General features: G+C 46.1%; 1 protein-coding gene across 4 annotated transcripts in view; it reads left to right on the top strand.

Moving 5' to 3' along the window:
- SPATA6L (spermatogenesis associated 6 like) overlaps positions 1–23774 on the top strand; it is a 201760-nt gene that overhangs the window by 87793 nt on the left and 90193 nt on the right. For all 4 annotated transcript variants that reach the window (XR_003941029.1, XM_030193805.1, XM_030193807.1 and 1 more), the window contains 2 exons: positions 2443–2694; positions 5793–5904. Coding sequence is in view for 3 of the 4 variants with exons in the window: in XM_030193805.1 (XP_030049665.1) it covers positions 2443–2694; positions 5793–5904 (364 nt within the window). In the remaining variant the exon portion in view is untranslated. The remainder of the gene's footprint in view (positions 1–2442; positions 2695–5792; positions 5905–23774) is intronic.

The raw sequence follows: 23774 nt of genomic DNA on the forward strand, positions 1-23774 counted from the left end.
ACTGTTGTTGTTGCTGATTTAACATGAATGACTGATGCAGTTGTTGCTGTTGTCATTGCGGCTCACACCATGCCTACATTAACTACTGTTGCTGTTATTGGTCCTTCACTAGGGTCTGGATCTGTTTCCCCATGTTTTTGTGGATCCCTAGTGCATACATGCACTCATTGTGTGAGGGGAACAAACTACAAAAAAACCCTGCCTGTCTGGTACTTACTATACATCTTCCAGCTCCTAACTAGGGCATGGCTAGTCCCATTAGCCTGAATTTCCTGTGTGATAGTCCTACAATGCCCAGAGACCAGAAGGCTAACAATTCCGGCTTCTTCTAGCAGGGTAAGCTCCTATCTCACCACCAGAACCATATGTGGTAAAGTTCACAAGGGTAGGCCCTGGAGCCAGGATAAACCAGAGCCACACAGCGGGTTAAGGTGAACAAAATAATAATACTTATTTCAGGTGTCCGGTAGGAGGGGGTGGGCGTCCTGTTCAATTCACAGGTGGGAGAAGAAAAGTAAGTATAAAACTAGTCCTTATATAAAAGAATGTCATTTCGTCATGCATAATGGTCTCACAGCATTGTAGTATACACTGCTGAGCTCTGGTCTGGCTCCCCAGTGTGCCAGTAAAATCTTCAGCAGTCAACACAGGCCAGCCTGTGTCTGGCCAAAAATATCAGGTTGCAAGGTTCCAAGTTGAATTGGCCTATCCTACTGTCGCAGTTGCAGTTCACAGATATGTGGTGGAGGCATATGCAGTCAGGAGTCACTGCTTCGCTCTGGACATCCTTAACCTAGCTGTGCCCTCAGCTTTTACACTTCTTGGATCATGCCCTCCTGGCTCCACCCTTCCCTTGTCACTTCCCCCTTGGGTGGGACTATGAGTTTTAAGGTGGTTCTGACAATGTGAGGGAGAATTCTTAAGGGGAAGTGGCAGCATCCTATAGACTCCCTCATAGTCCCCTTATAGAATTATCTTCAAAAAGTTATATTTAAATTTGGTAGTATATCTGTATAAATCCTGCTACTGACTGCACATGTATGGATTAGGATTTGAGTTGTTTGGTTTTTTTTTAATTTGCCTTTGCAAATCAATGTTCAATGCAGTTACAAGTTCAGGTGCATGAGTTTTTTGCTTTGTCCAAGTGGACTTACAGTCTGTGTTGTTCCAGTGTCAGTGAAGTGACTTGCTCAAGGTCACAAAGAGCATACGTAGGAAAAGCAGTCTTTTGAATATTAGCTTTCCTCATTCTCGGCCTTCTGTTCTAACTACTAGGCTGCTCCTTTACTCAGATGTCTTTTTCTTATAAAGTTATATGTGCTATTTGTGCATCGGCATTTATATTGATAGCTACTAAATATTGCTACTATCCATATACATTTTTGGCTCGCTCCAAATTGCACCCAAAATTAAAATGGCTGACTTTGGCCATATAGCAGTTTATATGGCCAAATGTTGGCCGTTCCGTAGGGTGAGGGAATTTTTAAAATGTATTATGAGTTAATCAAAATGTACATAATAACATATGACAAATCAATAATTCATGTTAAGGAGGTATGGAATTCGACAAACAAAGGAAACCAACCAAATAAAAAGAAAAGAAAAAGGGAGGAGATTCCCCAGGGGGTAAGCGTGAGGATGAAGTAGGACTCATTTAACTATCCCCAAGGACCAAAAGACAGAAATAAGAAGATAACATACATTAAAGGGGGTAGTTATTAAGGTGCATTACTGTCCTAACGTGCAAGGACAATAATCTGCATAATATTACTATAATGTGTATTAATATTGAGTACCACGGATACATGGTAGTGAGATGCAAAGCATATGAACACAGTTCATTACTATGTAATGTGAGTAATGCAGTTTGCGTTGAACACTGCAAGCTGCATTATTCCAGGAAAAATACTTCCATCAAAAAACTGGTGGTATTTTTCCAACCTGGAAGCACTGGGCCGCAAAGCTGTGGCTTGATGCTCCCAGGCTATTTCTCAAAAGGGTGGGCTGACGTATTCCCCCTCCATAGCTCCCCCAACTCAGATCCCTCCAGTAGACCCCCTAACTCTGTTTCCCTCTCCTACTTATGGTCCCCCCACTCTGATTCCCCTCCAAAATGGTGCCTCTAACTGATTCCCCTCCCCGGAACACCTAACTGAAAGAGTTAAAAAGATAAGATGCTGCAATATAAGTTTATAAAATTTCTCCATGTGACCTCTCTATCAACATGTCTACTGGACTTTATGTTCAGTTTCAAGTGAGTCCATCTTAACATGGGAAAATCTAAACAGAGACATGAAATGTTAGCACAGATGAAGCAGGGTAGATTGTGATATTAAAGTTTTAGCACTTTTGTTCCAGTGGATGGAGGCAATGAGGAGAATCAGAAAAGTATAATTATACTGCAAGTATAGTCATACTACATTCAATTACTTTATGTTGCAGGGAGATATCTATGAAAGGCGTGGAAGATCTCCAATAAAGTTGCATTCATCTCCTTCAAGAAACAGAAAAACAAAAGAAAAGAATTACCTGAAACCTACACAGTCTTCAAGATCCCGATCCCCATCTCCATATACCAGGAGACGGATGTGTGAGCTTTACAATGAAAACCAACAACGCCTGGCTCATCTGAACCTGGGAGACTTCGAGTTCAAACCTGAAGTTGAGAGTAGGCCTCCATTTGTAGTCAGACATGTAAGTATTGGTTGATTCCCAAGGTTTTTTTCTTTGGATGGAATAAATATAGATGAATGTATATAGAACTCAAGGCCGGTCCAACCCGGTAAGCAGGGTAAGCACTGCAGGGGGCACCTGCCTTCAAGGGCGCCGCTTTGCAAGCAAGCAAGCTCTGCTGAGGCTTTTGTTTTTCAGTATCTAATCTCTGCAGCTCATCTCAGTCTGGCTCCAAAGCGTCCCGTCCCCTCCCCCCTCCCAAGCAGAGAAATATCCTCCTTGTGTTTGTCAGAGGATGTCACTGCTCCAACTGAATCTGGCTCCGAAATAACTTGTGGGAGCTCAGCTAACCTCTGCCCCCTGCCCCCCCCCCCCCCCCCCGTGTGGCTTCAGGGCAAGAAGGAAAGCCTGAAGAGGCTCCAGCACAGTCACTCACTATGCCTGGCTGAGCTCAGGAGCTAAGCAGCAGCATAGTATTCTCTGCAGCCACCCCTTCAACACATTGGGATAGTGAGTGAAACCAGGAGCTGGAATCCAGCCCAGAGAGGGCCCAGAGACAGCACAGCAGAGCCTGGACCCTTGTTTTGTCAGAGACTGCTGTTTAGTGCTGCACCTGACCCACCCTTTTCCACCCCCACCCCCAACACAGCAACTCACAGGACAGGAGGGCTAGATGCCTGCTTTCAATTCCTAACCATCACCAATCTCCTATCTCTCATTCCCACTTCAGTAACTCCTGTTAGTCTGTCCAACTCAGATTGTAGAATATGTTAGTTTATGCTGATTAAGTCTGCCCTAGCTAGATCCTAAGCTGTGCTGGATGGGAAGGCTATTGTGCTGCATGCAGAGTCTAACTTCTTAGGATTTCAGGTTAATTTTTGAAGAATTTGAAGAGGGGCTATCTCTGTTCTACATGTGTGACTGCAAGGCTAAGTGTCTGAATAGGGATCTGTTTGTTAGATTCTGAAATTTTGATAACACATTGTTTTTCAGAGTTGCAAGACTGTCTGTTCTCCTAATTCCTGGTCTGTGTGCTAAGTTATTTTTCTTCTATACTGGTGTAATATTTTCAGTGATGCCATGGCTGGTAAAAGGGGTGTGTCTACTGTGGAGGCGGAGCCATAGTGATCCCACCCCTGGATGGGTAGGGGCGCCGACTAATAGACTGCAGGAGGGCGCTAGAAACCCTAGGGCCGGCCCTGATAGAACTAACTTATGCAGAACTAATTTGGAAACTAGAATCCATTGAGTTATCCATGAAACTTTTATTCAGGTGCAATAACAGAAAGTTTTACAGGTAATCTGAAAGTCAAATTTCAAACCATTTATATAGCATAGCTTACTTTATGATGGTGAGATAATACCACAATAGCTGTATTCAATTCCTATTTTAAGATATTTTAAGACTAATTGGCTCATTACTTAATTTAGTAGCGCACATAAATTGGCCTTGCACATAATTTAACACATTCTACTTGCCATGCCTTATATGGAATCCTGCCCCATATACAGAATCCGGCCCTTAGGGGCTAATTCTATAATGAGCCACCTAATTTTAAGCAGGAGGAAGATGCATAAATGGACTCTCGTATAATACTGACTTCTAGAAAAGTAAGTTCTATGATTTGATGGTGCATACTTTGCCAGTGGGTGTTTGCATGGGTGGAGTTTGGATGGAGCACACAGATATATGCATAAATTATAGAATAATCTCATTTATGCATGTGCGTATTTGCTAACATCTAGGTGTTCGCATTTATATAGCTGTAGGTCCGGTCTAAGTGATCATGCCTTAATGTATATACGTTTTTTGGCCATTTGCACTAGTATTCTATAAAGGCGAGTAGGCATCTTCTTTTCTTTATAGAATAGGTTTAAAATAGGCACCATAACCAATACCTATAATGGGCAACTGGCTATAGAATTAAACTCTTAAAGTGTCTGCATAATCTATGCTTGCAATATTTGCAGGTGGCAGAAGAGGGGGAGAGGAAATAGTATGCACACAGTTTTTCACTTCTGAACTGAATGCCTCTTTCTCTCGCAGCTCATAGTACACGTATTTCAGATCATGTGCATATTTGTAGCTGTGTTTGAGAAGGATAATTTTCAGTCAAATCATTTTACTTTTGAAAATTGCCTTCTTTGTACCCATGGACCTGCAAGTTCATTATTAGTCACCTTTCAGGAAAATGGAGACTGAAGTCACCAGGATAGAAGATTTTTTTTCCCTGTTTCAGATGATAGAGGGCTCTCCTGATCTTTCCCAGCCCCTTCCCCCAGGCTGGTGTGTCCTCCTTGGAAAGGTCTGATGCAAACCTGACAAAATGCCTGCTACTCTGATTTTCTTTCTAACCTTGGAGCCAGGTAGAGGTTGGCTCTTAAAGTTATTTTTCAGGCATCACTTAGAATCTTAAAATGAATTTCAGGGTTTTGCTACTCCAAAGAAAAAGAGACAGATGAAATCTGGATGTTACAGCAGGGTCATAAAGCTGTTTGTACTTACGTTTCTTGTAAATGCTCTTCCAGGTATTGGAATGTATCATGTTTTCATTGGACCTGGGCAGCTTTGTTCCTTAGTGATAACATGTTACAAGGAGGAGCAGCACCAGTTATGCCTTCCCTTGAGTAAGATCAGTTTAGTTCTTTCATGTTAAATTGCAACACCCAATCTATACTTAAAAAAAAATCCTGAGCACTAACCATGTTTGACTCTCTAGGACCAGAGTTTTCCAAGCTTAATCCATGTATACGAGAGGTAGACCTGTTGCTGCTTGCCATCAGAACCTTAAGCACTCCCAATCATACATGTGTAACAGGAAGAAAGCAGGGATAGCAGAATAGAGATACTTGTGTGGCCTCCATTTGGCTAAGATCCAACCACAGGGACCGAGCCTTGAGAGGAGGACAGATATTTTACAGTACCTTTTTTGTTATTTTTTTAAAATGAAGAGTCCTGTTTACTAAGCTGCACTTTGGGTGTCTCTAGTGTTTAGTGCATGCTAAAAACACTAGCTCACTTTATTAAACAGGGCCCGGAGAATGGCATTTTACATGTTTGTGGTAAATTTCAAATTCACAACAAAAAGAAAGTCAATTTATATTGTATTCATTTTTAGGTTGACAAATCAAAACCAGTTGGTGAGAAGAACTCGTCACAGCTGTTTGCTCGAAATTCCAAACAGAATTCAAATGTCAGTAACAACTCGCTCGTATCTCAGTTAAGAAGAGGTACTGCACAAAGTATTTTCCATTTGTTATTGAACATAGTTCTTTTGAAGCATTGGATTTAGAAATGTATTATTTCCATCAGGTAAGCTGCACTAATGTCATTAGCGCACAACCATTAACAAAAATTAGCATGTGAGTCCTTACCACCACCTATTTTGTAGATGGTAAGGGCTCATGTGCTAATCACATGATAATCAGTGTGCAGTAATGCAGACGTACTAACTGATTAGCACAGAAACATCCACTTTTTGCCCCTAGATATGCCCCCTCTGCAAAAATAAAAATTACCACAGGATGCCTCAGCACATTCTGCGATAAGCCCTTTTATATTGTGGTAGGCACAAGTTAATGCTTACTGCAGCTTAGTAAAAAGACTTCTAAGTTTGTACCTGAGACAATGGAACGTTAAGTGACTTGCCTAAGATCACAAGAAGCAGCAGTGAGTCAGATTTAAACCCTGGCTTTTCTGATTCTTGTTTTGTTCTTGTTATTTATTTGAATGTTTAATTAGCTTAATTTATGCTATATATGCTAAGCACCAGGACCAGGTTTAAGTTGTGGGCATCCATAGACAGGGGCAAAGGGTAGTAGGTTCCTTCTAGAAATCACCCCATCACCCTTACCTAGAGGCTCTGTGCTGTACCACAGATTGCCCGCAGCAACTAGCAATGCTTCTTGCTTAATTAACTCCTCAGTTTGGGTCTTCCAGCACTCACACACTGATAGGCCCTATAGTGCTCCACCACCTCCACTGGCAAGGTCCTCCTGTCACCCTGGAAACCAGTGCAAGGGGTGGGGCATCACAGATAATGCGAGCTAGGCTTTAGTAAAAAAAAAAACCCACTGTTTCTTCACAGGCCAAGATCAAGGCATGGCAATGACAGCAGTGCTTCACACCTATCAGGAGGACGCAGGAGGCAGTTGGCTATTTTGCCTATGCCTAACTCCAGGTCTGCTAAACATACAGCATAAATAATTAATAACTATTATATATAAAGCACAAAAAACAAACATAGAAAATCATAAAATAGCATTATACACAATAAAACTAATGCAAAGGCCAATAATTAATAATTAGCAAAATGATTAAAATATGTCTAAAACCACTTCACGCTCATACATGATACAAAAGCCACGTACAGATTAATTTCATAAAATCCATGTAAAAACGCCTAAAAATGCTTATTTTATAAAGGTGTGCTGTGAAGAAACAGTGGGGAGTTTTTTTACTAAAGCTTAGCTCGCATTATCTGCAGCAGGGCCCATGCTATTCCTATGGGCCTTGCTGCAGATAGCTCGAACTAAGCTTTAGTAAAAAAAATCCCCAGTGTGTTTTAAGCCTGTAAAATGTATTAGATATTTTCCTGTTTTAATTATGTCCTGAAGTGTATTTCTCCTATTTGGCCAGCAGGTGGTGTTTCTTTGCTGTAAAGCTGTTACAGAGAACCAAGGGGCCCTTTTAGTAAGGCATGCTGAAAAATGGCCTGCCTTGGTGTAGGCGCTTGTGTTGGACATAAGCAGGTCCATTTTTCAGCGCACCTGCAAAAAAGGCCTTATTTTTGGCTGAAAATGGGCATGCAGCAAAATTAAAATTGACATGCGTCCATTTTGAGCCTGAGGAATGCACGCCTTGGAACTTAGCAGTAAGGTCTCACATGTTAACTGAGCAGTAATTGTCAGTTATAGACGCATGTCAAAATTAAAATTATCGCCAGTGGCACGCAGTAGCCGGGCAGTAGTTGTAATTTGTAGGCACCTACGCGCCTTAGTAAAAAGGGCCCCTGAGTGTTTTTTCTTTAGTTTGACACAAACAGGAAGCAAGAAGCAGTATATATTTGAAATCTTGTTGACTGGGTTCTGATTGGCCCAGGAGCTCATCTCATTTGGGCTTTACAGATTTTGATTTCAGTCGTAGCCCGGGAGGAAAGAGAGACAGATCTCTTTGCTGAGACTCTGTGAATTATATGTCCTGACCTTCCCAGGTACTGTTTAGACAGTATATAGATGTTTAGTTAGTGTTATAATTGATCCATAGTTCAGTTACCTGTTATTGTTTACTGATTGCACATTTTTTCTTCATTGTTCCAGTGTGACAATAAACCTGTTTAGTTTGTTGACTCTGCTGTCTGGACTTATAAAGAATCCTGGTGGCTTGTGTGTTGTGTCTGTGAATATTTCCTGGGAACTGTGACCACTAGGAATATGGCCCCAGTAACCTAGCTACAGGGGATAATTTGAAAGCAGGAGACTTGCCCAGAGATGGTTGTGACCCAGTCAGCGAGAGGAGGGTGCTAGTGTAGAGCACAAGCGGCAGGTGCAGGCGGACCTGAGCTGTGCTGGAGATAGACCCTTTAAGTGAGTGCAGGGTAACCCCATGCGGGTGGCTAGGCATTTCGTGATGTGCTTTCAGTGGTGATATGTTTTTATGGAAACCTATCATAGCCTTAGCCAAAAAACAACATTGGTTCCCAAATTGCATATATAATATCTGTGGACCTTAGCAGTGCCCCTCACTGGCCATCAACTTCACGATCTATGAGAATCACGTACCTGTGTCATCAACGGCCCCACAGATCAATATGTTTAAAAAAATATATACAGTATAATTTTGTTCCCATTTGTCAGTGTACATTATTCTTCTTGTCCCTCAATACAAATTTAGGCCCCTTTTTACAAAGCTGCACTAGTGGCTGCTGGTGCGGTAATGCCGATACAGCCCATTCATTTTGAATGGGCCATGTTGGCATTGCTGTGCGGCTTTGTAAATAGGGGCCTTAATTTCACTTTAAATTAAATAAAATTGCTCATCTTTGAGATGCACCTTCTCAGTCAGCATACGGGAACATAGGCACCTATGTATCTTTATATTCTCCGAGGACAAGCAGGCTGCTTGTTCTCACTGATGGGTTGACGTCCTCGGCAGCCCCCTCCATCGGAAAGTTTACTAGCAAAGGCCTTTGCTAGTCCTCGCGCGCCCATGCGCACCGCGCATGCGCGGCCGTCTTCCCGCCCGAAACCGGCTCGAGCCGGCCAGTCTTCTTTCGTCCGCACTCGGTACGGTCGTGTTACGCCGTTCGTGCCCCAGAGGGTCGACCTCGCGCGTCCTTTTCGACGTGTTTTTGTCCTTTTTTCCTTAGAAAAAGTTCGGGAAGCGCTCCGGTAGTGTCCGGAAGACCCTTTTGGGTTTTCTGCCCTTCCCGTATTTCTCAGTTTTTGCCCCGTAAGTTTTCTTTTGTTGTCGGGGTAGGCCTCTTTTGGCCTCGGTCGAGATTTTTTCTCCCTCTAAATTTTGGTGCTTCAATTTTTGCCATTTCGGCTTTTGATTTCGCCGGCGTGATTTTTCCGCCCATGACATCGAAGCCTTCCAGCGGCTTCAAGAAGTGCACCCAGTGCGCCCGGGTAATCTCGCTCACTGATAGGCACTCTGCGTGTCTTCAGTGTCTAGGGGCCCAGCACCGCCCTCAGAACTGCAGTCTGTGTTCCCTGTTACAAAGACGGACTCAGGTAGCGAGATTAGCCCAGTGGAACGTTTTGTTCTCGGGCTCTTCGTCGGCATCGGCACCGGAGGCATCGAGTGCATCGGCGGCGTCAGCGTCCGGACCATCTTCCTTGGCTGCCACTCCATCGACTGCATCGAGGCATCGGACCTCTGCATCGGCGCCGAGGCATCGGGCGACTGTATCGACGTCGGTGGTACCGAGACTTCGTCTGCTGATGTCGTCGGACAGAGGTGCATCGTCAGGAGTGCAGGTGAGGGCTGTCCATTCCCCTGCTGGTGGCGGTGAGCCTTCGGGTGGGTCTCCTCCTACCCTGAGGGCTCCTGCGGTACAGCCCCTCCGGGATCGACCCTCTTCGGTCTCGGCCCCGAGGAAGCGACGGATGGATTCTACGTCCTCCTCGTCGGTGCCGGGGAGCTCCGGTGACATGCTTCGGAAGAAGTCGAAGAAGCATCGACACCGGTCTCCTCCCCATGTCGGCACCGAGAGCTCTGGGTCGCCGAGGGATTCGGCACCCAGCAGGCATCGGCACCGAGAGGACCGCTCACCCTCTGTTCAGGAGGTGTCGATGCGCTCCACTCTGGACAGCCCGGAACAGCCTCCTCGCCCGGAACAGGTTCTGACGTCGACGCCTGCATCGACCTCTCAGCCTTTCTCTGCAGCCGCTCTAAACGAGAGCCTCCGGGCCGTTCTCCCAGAGATTCTGGGAGAGCTGTTGCGCCCTACCCCTCCGGTACCGGCGGTGCTTGCGCCTCCGGTACCGTCGAGCATGGCGCCGGCTGGCCCATCGCCCAGGTTGAGGTCCCCGACGTCGGTACCGCGTGCGGTGCCGACAGCGGCCACCTCCCAGGAAGGCTCCCCGACTACGTCGGCGGAGTCTACCTCTCGACGCCCCCACCGTGGACGGGGTTCCACCGAGTCGAGCAGGGCGAGGTTGCAGACACAGGTTCGTGAACTTGTGTCTGACACCGAGGGTGAGGCCTCGTGGGAGGAAGAGGAGGACCCCAGATATTTCTCTGACGAGGAGTCTGAGGGTCTTCCTTCTGATCCCACTCCCTCTCCTGAGAGACAGCTTTCTCCTCCCGAGAGTCTGTCTTTTGCTTCCTTTGTCCGGGAGATGTCTACGGCCATCCCCTTCCCGGTGGTTGTGGAGGACGAGCCCAGGGCTGAAATGTTTGAGCTCCTGGACTATCCTTCTCCACCTAAGGAAGCGTCCACTGTTCCCTTGCACCATGTCCTGAAAAAGACATTGCTTGCGAACTGGACCAAGCCACTAAGTAATCCCCACATTCCCAAGAAGATTGAGTCCCAGTACCGGATCCATGGGGACCCAGAGCTGATGCGCACTCAGTTGCCTCATGACTCTGGAGTGTGGATCTGGCCCTAAAGAAGGCTAAGAGTTCTAGGGAGCATGCTTCGGCGCCCCCGGGCAAAGACCCTAGAACCTTAGACTCCTTTGGGAGGAAGGCCTACCATTCTTCTATGCTCGTGGCCAAGATCCAGTCTTACCAGCTCTACACGAGCATACACATGCGGAACAATGTGCGGCAGTTGGCGGGCTTGGTTGATGCTCTTCCCCTGAGCAAGCCAAGCCTTTTCAGGAGGTGGTCAGGCAGCTGAAGGCGTGCAGAAAATTCCTGGCCAGAGGAGTTTATGACACTTTTGATGTTGCGTCCAGGGCCGCTGCTCAAGGTGTGGTGATGCGCAGGCTCTCATGGCTGCGTGCCGCCGACCTGGAGAATAGACTCCAGCAGCGGATTGCGGACTCGCCTTGCCGTGCGGATAACATTTTTGGAGAAAAAGTCGAGCAGGTGGTAGAGTCTCTCCACCAGCGGGACACCGCATTCGACAAGTTCTCCCGCCGGCAGCCTTCAGCCTCTACCTCTACAGGTAGACGATTTTTCGGGGGAAGGAAGACTGGTCCCTATGCTTCTGGTAAGCGTAGGTACAATCCTCCTTCCCGACAGCCTGCGGCCCAGGCTAAGCCCCAGCGCGCTCGCTCTCGTCAGCAGCGTGCGCCTCAGCAAGGCCCCGCGGCTCCCCAGCAAAAGCAAGGGGTGAGCTTTTGACTGGCTCCAGCAGAGCATAGCCGACATCCAAGTGTCAGTGCCGGGCGACCTGCCGGTCGGGGGGAGGTTGAAAGCTTTTCACCAAAGGTGGCCTCTCATAACCTCCGATCAGTGGGTTCTCCAAATAGTCCGGCAGGGATACACCCTCAATTTGGCCTCAAAACCTCCAAATTGTCCACCGGGAGCTCTGTCTTACAGCTTCCAGCACAAGCAGGTACTTGCAGAGGAACTCTCCGCCCTTCTCAGCGCCAATGCGGTCGAGCCCGTGCCATCCGGGCAAGAAGGGCTGGGATTCTATTCCAGGTACTTCCTTGTGGAAAAGAAAACAGGGGGGATGCGTCCCATCCTAGACCTAAGGGCCCTGAACAAATATCTCGTAAAAGAAAAGTTCAGGATGCTTTCCCTGGGCACCCTTCTCCCCATGATTCAGCAAAACGATTGGCTATGCTCTCTGGACTTGAAGGATGCCTACACACACATCCCGATACTGCCAGCTCACAGACAGTATCTGCGATTTCAGTTGGGCACACGCCACTTCCAGTACTGTGTGCTACCCTTTGGGCTCGCCTCTGCGCCCAGGGTGTTCACAAAGTGCCTAGCTGTGGTAGCAGCGGCACTTCGCAGGCTGGGGGTGCACGTGTTCCCATATCTCGACGATTGGCTGGTGAAGAACACATCCGAGGCAGGAGCCCTGCAGTCCATGCAGATGACTATTCGCCTCCTGGAGCTACTGGGGTTTGTGATAAATTACCCAAAGTCCCATCTTCTCCCAGTGCAGAAACTCGAATTCATAGGAGCCCTGCTGGATTCTCGGACAGCTCGCGCCTATCTTCCAGAGGCGAGAGCCAACAACTTGTTGTCCCTCGTCTCGCGGGTGCGTGCGTCCCAGCAGATCACAGCTCGGCAGATGTTGAGATTGCTGGGCCACATGGCCTCCACAGTTCATGTGACTCCCATGGCCCGCCTCCACATGAGATCTGCTCAATGGACCCTAGCCTCCCAGTGGTATCAGGCCGCTGGGGGACTAGAGGACGTGATCCACCTGTCCACGAGTTTTCTCAAATCCCTGTATTGGTGGACGATTTGCTCCAATTTGACTCTGGGACGTCCCTTCCAAATTCCTCAGCCACAAAAAGTGCTGACCACGGATGCGTCTCTCCTGGGATGGGGAGCTCATGTCAATGGGCTTCACACCCAAGGAAGTTGGTCCCTCCAAGAACGCGATCTACAGATCAACCTTCTGGAGTTGCGAGCGATCTGGAACGCTCTGAAGGCTTTCAGAGATCGGCTGTCCCACCAAATTATCCAAATTCAGACAGACAACCAGGTTGCCATGTACTATGTCAACAAGCAGGGGGGCACTGGATCTCGCCCCCTGTGTCAGGAAGCCGTCAGCATGTGGCTCTGGGCCCGCCGTCTCGGCATGGTGCTCCAAGCCACATATCTGGCAGGCGTAAACAACAGTCTGGCCGACAGACTGAGCCGGATTATGCAACCTCACGAGTGGTCGCTCAACTCCAGAGTGGTGCGCCAGATCTTCCAAGCGTGGGGCACCCCCTTGGTGGATCTCTTCGCATCTCGAGTGAACCACAAAGTCCCTCAGTTCTGTTCCAGGCTTCAGGCCCCCGGCAGACTAGCATCGGATGCCTTCCTCCTGGATTGGGGGGAGGGCCTGCTGTATGCTTATCCTCCCATCCCTCTGGTGGGGAGGACTTTGTTGAAACTCAAGCAAGACCGAGGCACCCTGATTCTGATTGCTCCTTTTTGGCCGCGTCAGATCTGGTTCCCCCTTCTTCTGGAGTTATCCTCCGAAGAACCGTGGAGATTGGAGTGTTTTCCGACCCTCATCACACAGGACGAGGGGGCGCTTCTGCATCCCAACCTCCAGTCTCTGGCTCTCACGGCCTGGATGTTGAGGGCGTAGACTTTGCCTCTTTGGGTCTGTCAGAGGGTGTCTCCCGCATCTTGCTTGCTTCCAGGAAAGACTCCACTAAGAGAAGTTACTTCTTCCATTGGAGGAGGTTTGCCGTCTGGTGTGACAGCAAGGCCCTAGATCCTCGCTCTTGTCCTACACAGACCCTGCTTGAATACCTTCTGCACTTGTCTGAGTCTGGTCTCAAGACCAACTCTGTAAGGGTTCACCTTAGTGCAATCAGTGCATACCATTACCGTGTGAAAGGTAAGCCGATCTCAGGACAGCCTTTAGTTGTTCGCTTCATGAGAGGTTTGCTTTTGTCAAAGCCCCCTGTCAAGCCTCCTACAGTGTCATGGGATCTCAATGTCGTTCTCACCCAGCTGATGAAACCTCCTTTTGAGCCACTGAATTCCTGCCATCTGAAGTACTTGACCTGGAAGGTCATTTTCTTGGTGGCAGTTACTTCAGCTCGTAGAGTCAGTGAGCTTCAGGCCCTGGTAGCCCAGGCCCCGTACACCAAATTTCATCATAACAGAGTAGTCCTCCGCACTCACCCTAAGTTCCTGCCAAAGGTTGTGTCGGAGTTCCATCTGAACCAGTCAATTGTCTTGCCAACATTTTTTCCCCGTCCTCATTCCTGCCCTGCTGAACGTCAGCTGCACACATTGGACTGCAAGAGAGCATTGGCCTTCTACCTGGAGCGGACACAGCCCACCAGACAGTCCGCCCAATTGTTTGTTTCTTTTGACCCCAATAGGAGGGGAGTGGCTGTAGGGAAACGCACCATATCCAATTGGCTAGCAGATTGCATTTCCTTCACTTACGCCCAGGCGGGGCTGGCTCTTGAGGGTCATGTCACGGCTCATAATGTTAGAGCCATGGCTGCGTCGGTAGCCCACTTGAAGTCAGCCTCCATTGAAGAAATTTGCAAAGCTGCGACGTGGTCATCTGTCCACACATTCACAACTCATTACTGCCTGCAGCAGGACACCCGATGCGACAGTCGGTTCGGGCAGTCAGTTCTTCAGAACCTGTTTGGGCTTTAGGATCCAACTCCACCTCCCGAGGGCCCTGTTTGTTCTGTTCCAGGCTGCACTCTCAGTTAGTTGGTAAATTTTTTAGGTCAATCTCAGTTATGTCCTCGCCGTTGCGAGGCCCAATTGACCATGGTTGTTGTTTTGAGTGAGCCTGGGGGCTAGGGATACCCCATCAGTGAGAACAAGCAGCCTGCTTGTCCTCGGAGGAAAGCGAATGCTACATACCTGTAGAAGGTATTCTCCGAGGACAGCAGGCTGATTGTTCTCACAAACCCGCCCGCCTCCCCTTTGGAGTTGAGTCTTCCCTTGAAGTGTATTGTCTTGCTACATACTGGACTGGCCGGCTCGAGCCGGTTTCGGGCGGGAAGACGGCCGCGCATGCGCGGTGCGCATGGGCGCGCGAGGACTAGCAAAGGCCTTTGCTAGTAAACTTTCCGATGGAGGGGGCTGCCGAGGACGTCAACCCATCAGTGAGAACAATCAGCCTGCTGTCCTCGGAGAATACCTTCTACAGGTATGTAGCATTCGCTAAATAGGGTCTCAGTACCATCCCCAATAATATACAAGCTTTCCTCACACATTTACACCTGCTCAGGGAAGATGTAAATGTGTGTGTATACTCTATAGGCTTTATAAAAGGACACTTATGTGTGTATTCCAAAAAGGGGCCTATTTTGTAAAGGTAAAATCCACAATCAAAAACCACCCGTGTATCAATCTCAAATGATAATTTATGGACTGCTATATATAGGAAGTCTTTCTTATACAATTCCAAGGGAGGTGCTCAGATATAATCTAAAGTCCTCAGATACAAAGATATTTCATATGCAAATTGTACAAAAATATTTAAAGGAAAATATAAAACAAAAAAATAAATTAGCTGCATGTTCATATCCAGTAAATCTCTTCAAAATGTATGTGTCAAAGCCATACAAGTTATGCCATAAGAGGCTTACACATGCACTGACATAATTGTGTTTCAAGCAGTCAGATTGCTCTGTATCAGGGCTTTGTGCTGAAAATATAGAAAACTATAATTAATACCTTCAACATTGAAAACCAATTCTCCCCCCTCTCCCCACAAAAAATAATTTATTAATAACATACTTTAAGCTCTGGTCCCCCTTGTTTTCATACTGATCATTCACACATACAGACCATATAAAAGCAGGTAAACGTCTACCGTTGCCGTTAAGACATTCTTATTACCATGACTACGTATCGCTTTGGGACTGCTCTACATATATAGAAGCCCACTTATAAGAATCACTTTTTACATTACGATAGTTGCCATACTAGAAGTTGAAAAGGGTTGCTGGTTTCCCACTGTTCTGCTTCTTATAAAATGATCTCCTTTAGTGACAATTTTCATATGTACCTACATGGATACAAGTTATTTTTACCCCATGGACTTTGTACCAGTTCTGAAAGAGAAAATTCATGTATACTTTCCCTGTGAAAACTGCCCTGGGGAAAAGTACAACAGTGATTTGTACCTTATTTTAATGCAGATATTTTTATTCTTTAAATAATGTACATAGATCTGAAAATGTATTCAATGTACTTTCTTTGTCTCTCCTGATCTGAATACAGCCTCCAGGTCTGTGTGTACTCTTTATTTTGCTAAAAAGGCACATTCTTGATCTCTGTGCATACTTTTAGCTGGGAAGGACTGTGCAATTTTCAGAGAGCATATTAATCTTAGATAAGTGTTTTTTGAAAATTACCCTCACACAAACACCGATAGATTGTGATTGATGTAGGAGAAAAAAAGAAATAAGCAGGGGAAAATACATCTGACAGCAATTAGTAGGGGTGTGCATGACCCCCCCAAAAAGAAAGTCCCCTTTATTTGAAAGGTCACTGCTTAAAAGAGGCTTCTGTCCAGTTAAATCATGCTGAGCTTTAGGAGGGGGTTCCTGCGGGGATGGAAGCAGTTTCTGCGGGATTCCCGTGGGGATGGAAACAATTCCTGCGGGGTTCCCATGGAAGTGTAAGCTACACCTGCGCCAGCCTCTCATATACCAATTACCAAGTTCTTTGAGTGCTGTCTCCTCCTCCTTGCTTTAACAGCACAAATGTGGAAAGTCTTCAATTAAGGAGGTGGTAGAGACACAAATGATGAAGGAATTCAAAAAGGCATGGGATAACATAGAGGGTCTCAAATTAGAAAATGAATGCAAACACGGGGATAAATATTTTTCAATAGCTGAAACTAGCAATGTACAAAACTACAAACTCTCTGACAACTATTGCTCAATTTCTTATTTATTGTAAATTATACATTAACAATAATACTCTGTTACATCCATAAACCACTCGTACATACCACTACCACCACTCATACTCCCCCAACACAACACATGCATCCAATCAAAAATTACCCACACAAATCTACATTTACCCCCTTAATTCAAACTTTTAAGATACTGAATGGCACAGATTGCAAAAACAGGGAGATCACATATCTCCAATCAGCGAAATTACATAATTCTTTCACCATGTTGACACATCAGCAAGCTGAATAATTCTTTTGACAGAATTCACACATATATATAGACCAAGTCCTTGGATCAGATTGTCCCGTAGATTTTCTCACATACACATCAAATAATAACACAACCATTGGACCTGTTGTTAAGCATTCCAATATGATGACACAATCCACCCCGGTTGTATAAATCACTTCCAACAGTTCCAAGTCTCTGCTTGTCTCCCACTGTTGTCACCAACAAATGTGTTCAAATCAATGTAATTCTCCCACCATAATTGCTTGATACCATGTCTCAGTATTACTTTAGTTTCATCTTTCGTTATAATGCCTTCCAGATAATGATCACGATTAACTGCATGTGTTTGGCCCATCAGACCCTACACAGTCTGTGTTTCACTACCAAAAGCGTCATCAGGGGTCACCACCTACAACGTAGCAATAAAACATCACAATACCCTATTACCACTCATATTCTCATACATGACAAAACACAAATTACTAAAAATACAAACAACCACACAACTAAACTTTACTGGACACTCTGGATTGCCTGGGATGCCTCTCACACCATACAAGATGGCGGGGTTCCAAAACGGACAAACGCCCACACATGCGCATGGGATACCTCAGGAAATCACTCCTTAAATACGTCACTCCCTAAATGCTAATCCAATCAATTTCCCTGTTAAGCCCTATCGGGGCCACAGTATTGCAATTGAAAATCAAGCACTGTTCTCTGCACAATAACATTAAAGATATATTCAGGCTTATTTTCGAAAGAGAAGGACGCCCATCGACACAAATTGGAAGATGGGTGTCTTTCTCCCAGGGTCGCCCAAATCGGCATAATCGAAAGCCAATTTTGGGCGTCCACAACTGCTTTCCATCGCGGGGACGACCAAAGTTCCCGGGGGTGTGTCGGAGGCGTAGCGAAGGAGGGACTTGGGCGTGCCTAACACATGGGCATCCTCGACCCATAATGGAAAAAAGAAGGGTGTCCCTGACGAGCACTTAGACGACTTTATTTGGTCCTTTTTTTGTTAAGGCCAAGCCATGAAAAAGGTGCCCAAACTAACCAGTGACCTCCCCTTACTCCCCCAGTGGTCACTAACCCTCTCCCACCCTCAAAAAAATTCTTTAAAAATATTTTTTGCCAGCCTCAAGTGTCATACTCAGGTCCATCACAGCAGTATGCAGGTCCCTGGTGCAGTTTTAGTGGGTGCAGTGCACTTCAGACAGGAGGACCCAGGCCCATTCCCCCCTATCTGTTACACTTGTTGTGGTAAATGTGAGCCCTCCAAAACCTACCAGAAACCCACTGTACCCACATCTAGGTGCCCCGCTTCACCCATAAGGGCTATGGTAGTGGTGTACAGTTGTGGGTAGTGGGTTTTAGGGGGGGTTGGGGGGCTCAGCACACACAGTAAGGGAGCTATGCACCTGGGAGCAATTTCTGAAGTCCACTATAGTGCCCCCTAGGGTGCCCAGTTGGTATCCTGGCATGTCAGGGGGACCAGTGCACTATGAATGCTGGCTCCTCCCACAACCAAAGGGCTTGGATTTGGTCGTTTCTGAGATGGGCATCTTCAGTTTCCATTATCGCTGAAAATCAGAAACGACCAAGTCTAAAGACGACCATTTCTAAGGTCGACCTAAATTTCCACATTTGGGCATCCCCGACTGTATTATCGAAATGAAAGATGGACGTCCATCTTGTTTCGATAATACGGGTTTCCCCACCCCTTCACGGGGACGTCCTGCGAGGACGTCCTCAGAAAAACTTGGGCGTCCCTTTTGATTATGCCCCTCATTACCGCCTCTGGGGGCCACTACCTGTTGCAGGACAATAAACCTTAACTCATGTACCTCATGTTGTGCTTCCAACCAATGTGCAAACAAGGGAGCCTCCACTCGTTGCAATTGTAGGTTGCTCAAATGTTGTGCAATCCTTAATTTAATTTTACGTATGGTTTGGCCCAAGTACCATAGAAAATGAAAGTTATAAAAAACCCAAGCTTAAATGGCTGCATGTGTGTGGATGTGTCGAGTGACGCTTAGATGGTGAATCTAGCTGTGATTAACTAGGGCCGATACCAGGCAGACTTATATGGTCTGTGTCTAATATATGGCAATTTGGTTTAGAATGGGCTGGAAAGGGCTTAGACAGCAACTTCAGTGGCTGCAACATGAGGACAGTGTTGGACAGACTTTTATGGTCTGTGTCCCACAAATAAGATGTATAGACTGGAGTGGGCTTCAACGGCAGCTCCAGCAGTTGGAACATAAGGATACGGCCGGATAGACTTCTATGGTCTATGTCCCAGAAACACCAAAGAAAGAACATATTCAAGTATATAATATCACACTCATTGATTTAATCATGAATAGATAATGAGTGTGACTATTGGGCAGACTGAATGGACCGCTCAGGTCTTTATTTACCATCACTTACTATGTTACTAGTAATCCTCTTTGCTCCTGGGCTGATGCGCAGATCTCAGCTCTGACACAGGCATGAGCCTCAGATGTCACCTGACCTACTGGCACGTTCATTTGGCGACCTCTCAGCACACAGCACCAGTGAATCAGAGACAAATCTTACATGTGTGCACCAGAGTGTTCCAAGTTTCAAGTTCCGTTCCTTACTTGCCTGCAGAGAGAGACTGTTTCCACTTGCCAAAATAACACAATAGATGTACAGATCAGTAGGACTCAAAGCATTTTGTAACAAGCACTGGCTCAACTGTATGCAAATCTCTCTCATGAATATTCATTTTCAATATCTTGACAAACCTGACTGCCTTGGGTAACTCCAGGACCAGGTTATCCTAAGTACCATAAGAGGCAGACACGGTTGTATAATTAACATTATAATTTTATTTGTATTTGGGTGATAACTGAGAAAATGCTATTAAAAATTATATTGCAAAGCATGAAGTTGACTTGGAGGGGCATAATCGAAAGGGGTGCCCAAGTTTTCCTGAGGACGTCCTCGCAGGATGTCCCGGTGAAGGGCAGGGAAACCCGTATTATCAAAACAAGATGGGCGTCCATCTTTCGTTTCGATAATACGGACGTGGACGCCCAAATCATGAAATTTAGGTCGACCTTAGAGATGGTCGTCCTTAGAGATGGTCGTCCCCGATTTTCGGCGATAATGGAAACCGAGGACGCCCATCTCAGAAACGACCAAATGCAAGCCCTTTGGTCATGGGAGGAGCCAGCAGTCATAGTGCACTGGTCCCCCTGACATGCCAAGACACCAACAGGGCACCCTAGGGGGCACTGCAGTGGACTTCATAAATTGCTCCCAGGTGCATAGCTCCTTTACCTTGTGTGCTGAGCCCCCCCCAAAACCCACTATCCACAATTGTACACCACCACCATAGCCCTAAGGTGTGAAGGGGGCACCTAGATGTGGGTACAGTGGGTTTCTGGTGGGTTTTGGAGGGCTCACATTTATCACCACAAGTGTAACAGGTGGGGGGGGGGATGGGTCTGGGTCCGCCTGCCTGAAGTGCACTGCACCCACTAAAACTGCTCCAGGGACCTGCATACTGCTGTCATGGAGCTAGATATGACATTTGAGGCTGGCATAGAGGCTGGCAAAACTATTTTTAAAAGTTTTTTTTGAGGGTGGGAGGGGGTTGGGGGTTAGTGACCACTGGGGGAGTAAGAGTAGGTCATCCCCAATTCCCTCCGGTGGTCATCTGGTCAGTTTCAGCACCTTTATGAGGCTTGGTTGTAACAAAAAAAGGACCAAGTAAAGTCGCCCAAGTGCTTGTCAGGGACGCCCTTCTTTTTTCCATTATCGGTCGAGGACGCCCAAGTGTTAGGCATGCCCCAGTCCCGCCTTCGCTGATCTTCCAACACGCCCCCATGAACTTTGGTCATCCCTACGACGGAAAGCAGTTGAGGACGCCCAAATCGGCTTTTGATTATGCCGATTTGGGCGACCCTGGGAGAAGGACACCTATCTCCCGATTTGTGTTGAAAGATGGGCGCCCTTCTCTTTCGAAAATAAGCCTGTTGGTTAACTTCTGCTGTAGTAAATAATAGTAATAAACAATATTAAGTGCATTTTTATAATATACCACTGCATTCTTCAAAACAGAAGGAGCAAGTTCCCATAAACCATCTTTCTCTTTTGATCTAGGCACAGGAAAAAAAAAGCTTTCAAATGCTCCCTGGTTTCAACCAAATACATGTTAAATGTGGAATATGAATGTCATCAATATATAAATAGATAGAAACTCTGAATGTTGAGCACCTGATTCTCATAACATTATGTCTGTTTTAGTGGCCCATTACCAGGATAAACAAATCTCTGCACGAATATAACACGTGCTAGGGTGTCCCTGTAACCAGCCCCCTCCAACTGACCACTGATTAAGATTTATAACAAATTACTACTCTACTACTACTACTACTATTTAGCATTTCTATAGCGCTACAAGGCGTACACAGCACTGCACAAACATAGAAGAAAGACAGTCCCTGCTCAAAGAGCTTACAATCTAATAGACAAAAAAAAAAAGTAAGCAAATCAAATCAATTAATGTGAATGGGAAGGAAGAGAGGAGGGTAGGTGGAGGCGAGTGGTTACAAGTGGTTACGAGTCAAAAGCAATGTTAAAGAGGTGGGCTTTCAGTCTAGATTTAAAGGTGGCCAAGGATGGGGCAAGACGTAGGGGCTCAGGAAGTTTATTCCAGGCGTAGGGTGCAGCGAGACAGAAGGCGCGAAGTCTGGAGTTGGCAGTAGTGGAGAAGGGAACAGATAAGAAGGATTTATCCATGGAGCGGAGTGCACGGGAAGGGGTGTAGGGAAGGACGAGTGTGGAGAGATACTGGGGAGCAGCAGAGTGAGTACATTTATAGGTTATTAGAAGAAGTTTGAACAGGATGCGAAAACGGATAGGGAGCCAGTGAAGGGACTTGAGGAGAAGGGTAGTATGAGTAAAGCGACCCTAGCAGAAGACGAGACGGGCAGCAGAGTTTTGAACCGACTGGAGAGGGGAGAGGTGACTAAGTGGGAAGCCAGCAAGAAGCAGATTGCAGTAGTCTAAGCGAGAGGTGACAAGGGTGTGGATGAGGGTTTTGGTAGAGTGCTCGGAAAGAAAGGGGTGGATTTTACGGATGTTGTAAAGAAAGAAACGACAGGTCTTGGCAATCTGCTGGATATGAGCAGAGAAGGAGAGAGAAGAGTCAAATATGACCCCAAGGTTTCGAGCTGAGGAGACAGGGAGAATGAGAGAGCCATCAACAGAAATAGAAAACGGGGAGAGCGGGGAGGTGGATTTGGGGGGGAAATGAGAAGCTCGGTTTTGGTCATATTTAATTTCAGGTGGCGTTGAGACATCCAGACAGCAATGTCAGACAAGCACGCTGAAACTTTGGTTTGGATGCAAGGTGAGATATCAGGGGTAGAAAGGTAGTTTATGAAAAGTTATTCTGTTATTATACTTCTTCTGTGTACACCCATATGCTGTGCAAGCTGGCATGTTTGAAAATATAACTGAGATAAAATAAAAATGCTACTAATAATAAAGAACGACAAGGTGGATGCTGCAGCTCATAGGTTTGCTTGCTTTGTTTTGAGTGAATGGGGATGACGGCTGTTCTGGGAAGGAGAAACTTAGACTGACCTAATTGGTTTCAGTGTTCTGACGTCACTTTATCTCTTGTCTATTAAACCTCCTTGACTGGAGCCTGTAATTGCAATTTGCACCCCATACCAGGGTGATTTATGGTTGGCTTATGGCCACAGATGTTGCATATCAAGCCTATGCATTGCTCAGGGTCTCTCATAGTAAATGTTTGAAGCTTTGCCTGTAACAGTGGCTTCATGGTTATTTATTTATTTTATTTATTGCATTTGTATCCCACATTTTCCCACCTTTTTGCAGGCTCAATGTGGCTTACAATACGTTATGAGTGGTGGAAATATATTAGAAAATAGACATTTAGGCGTTACAGAAGGATCTTGGGCAACAAGATAATGATAAAACATGATATTAGTATAACAAGCAGATATTGTAAGATAGTTCTGAATATATGTGGAGGAGTTGTGTATATTCACATTGGTTGGTCTTTGTGGTATGCCTTGTTAAAGAGATGGGTCTTCAGTAGTTTGCGAAAGTTTGTTAGTTCATAGATCGTTTTTAAGTTGCGCGGCAGTGCGTTCCATAACTGTGTGCTCAAGTAGGTAAAGTTTGACGCGTGCATTAGTTTGTATTTTAGACCTTTGCAGTTAGGGAAGTGCAGATCAAGGAATGTGCGGGATGATCTTTTGGCATTCCTGGGTGGTAAGTCTATCAGGTCTGACATGTAGGCTGGTGCTTCTCCGTGAATAATTTTGTGAACTAGGGAGCAGATTTTGAACGTGATGCGTTCTTTAAGTGGGAGCCAGTGTAGTTTTTCTCGTAGGGGCTTAGCACTTTCATATTTTGTTTTGCCAAATATGAGTCTTGCTGTGGTGTTCTGGGCTGTCTGAAGTTTCTTGATTATCTGCTCTTTACAGTCGGCGTAGAGTGCGTTGCAGTAATCTAGATGACTGAGCCCCATTGATTGTACCAAGTTGCGGTACTGTGGGTGCATCATTGTTGCTGTTCTCAAGCAGGAATCTGTGTTACTGTATCAGTTGGGCAGAATGGTTATCTGCAACATACCATTGCTGAGCTGCACTGACTCTGTCATCTTGTATCAATGCATTCTCTGTTTAATATTATTATGGAAGGCCAGTAAAGGGCTCACTACCTCTTAGGTAATGTCACTTCCGTAACCAGAAACTTTCCGGCACAAATTAAGATCTTGACGTGCCAAGCTGCGGGGCCACCGAGAGTGTGAGGCCCTGTGTGGC

The sequence above is a fragment of the Microcaecilia unicolor genome, chromosome 2 (assembly GCF_901765095.1).
Source record: "Microcaecilia unicolor chromosome 2, aMicUni1.1, whole genome shotgun sequence".
NCBI classification, from domain to species: Eukaryota; Metazoa; Chordata; class Amphibia; order Gymnophiona; family Siphonopidae; genus Microcaecilia; species Microcaecilia unicolor.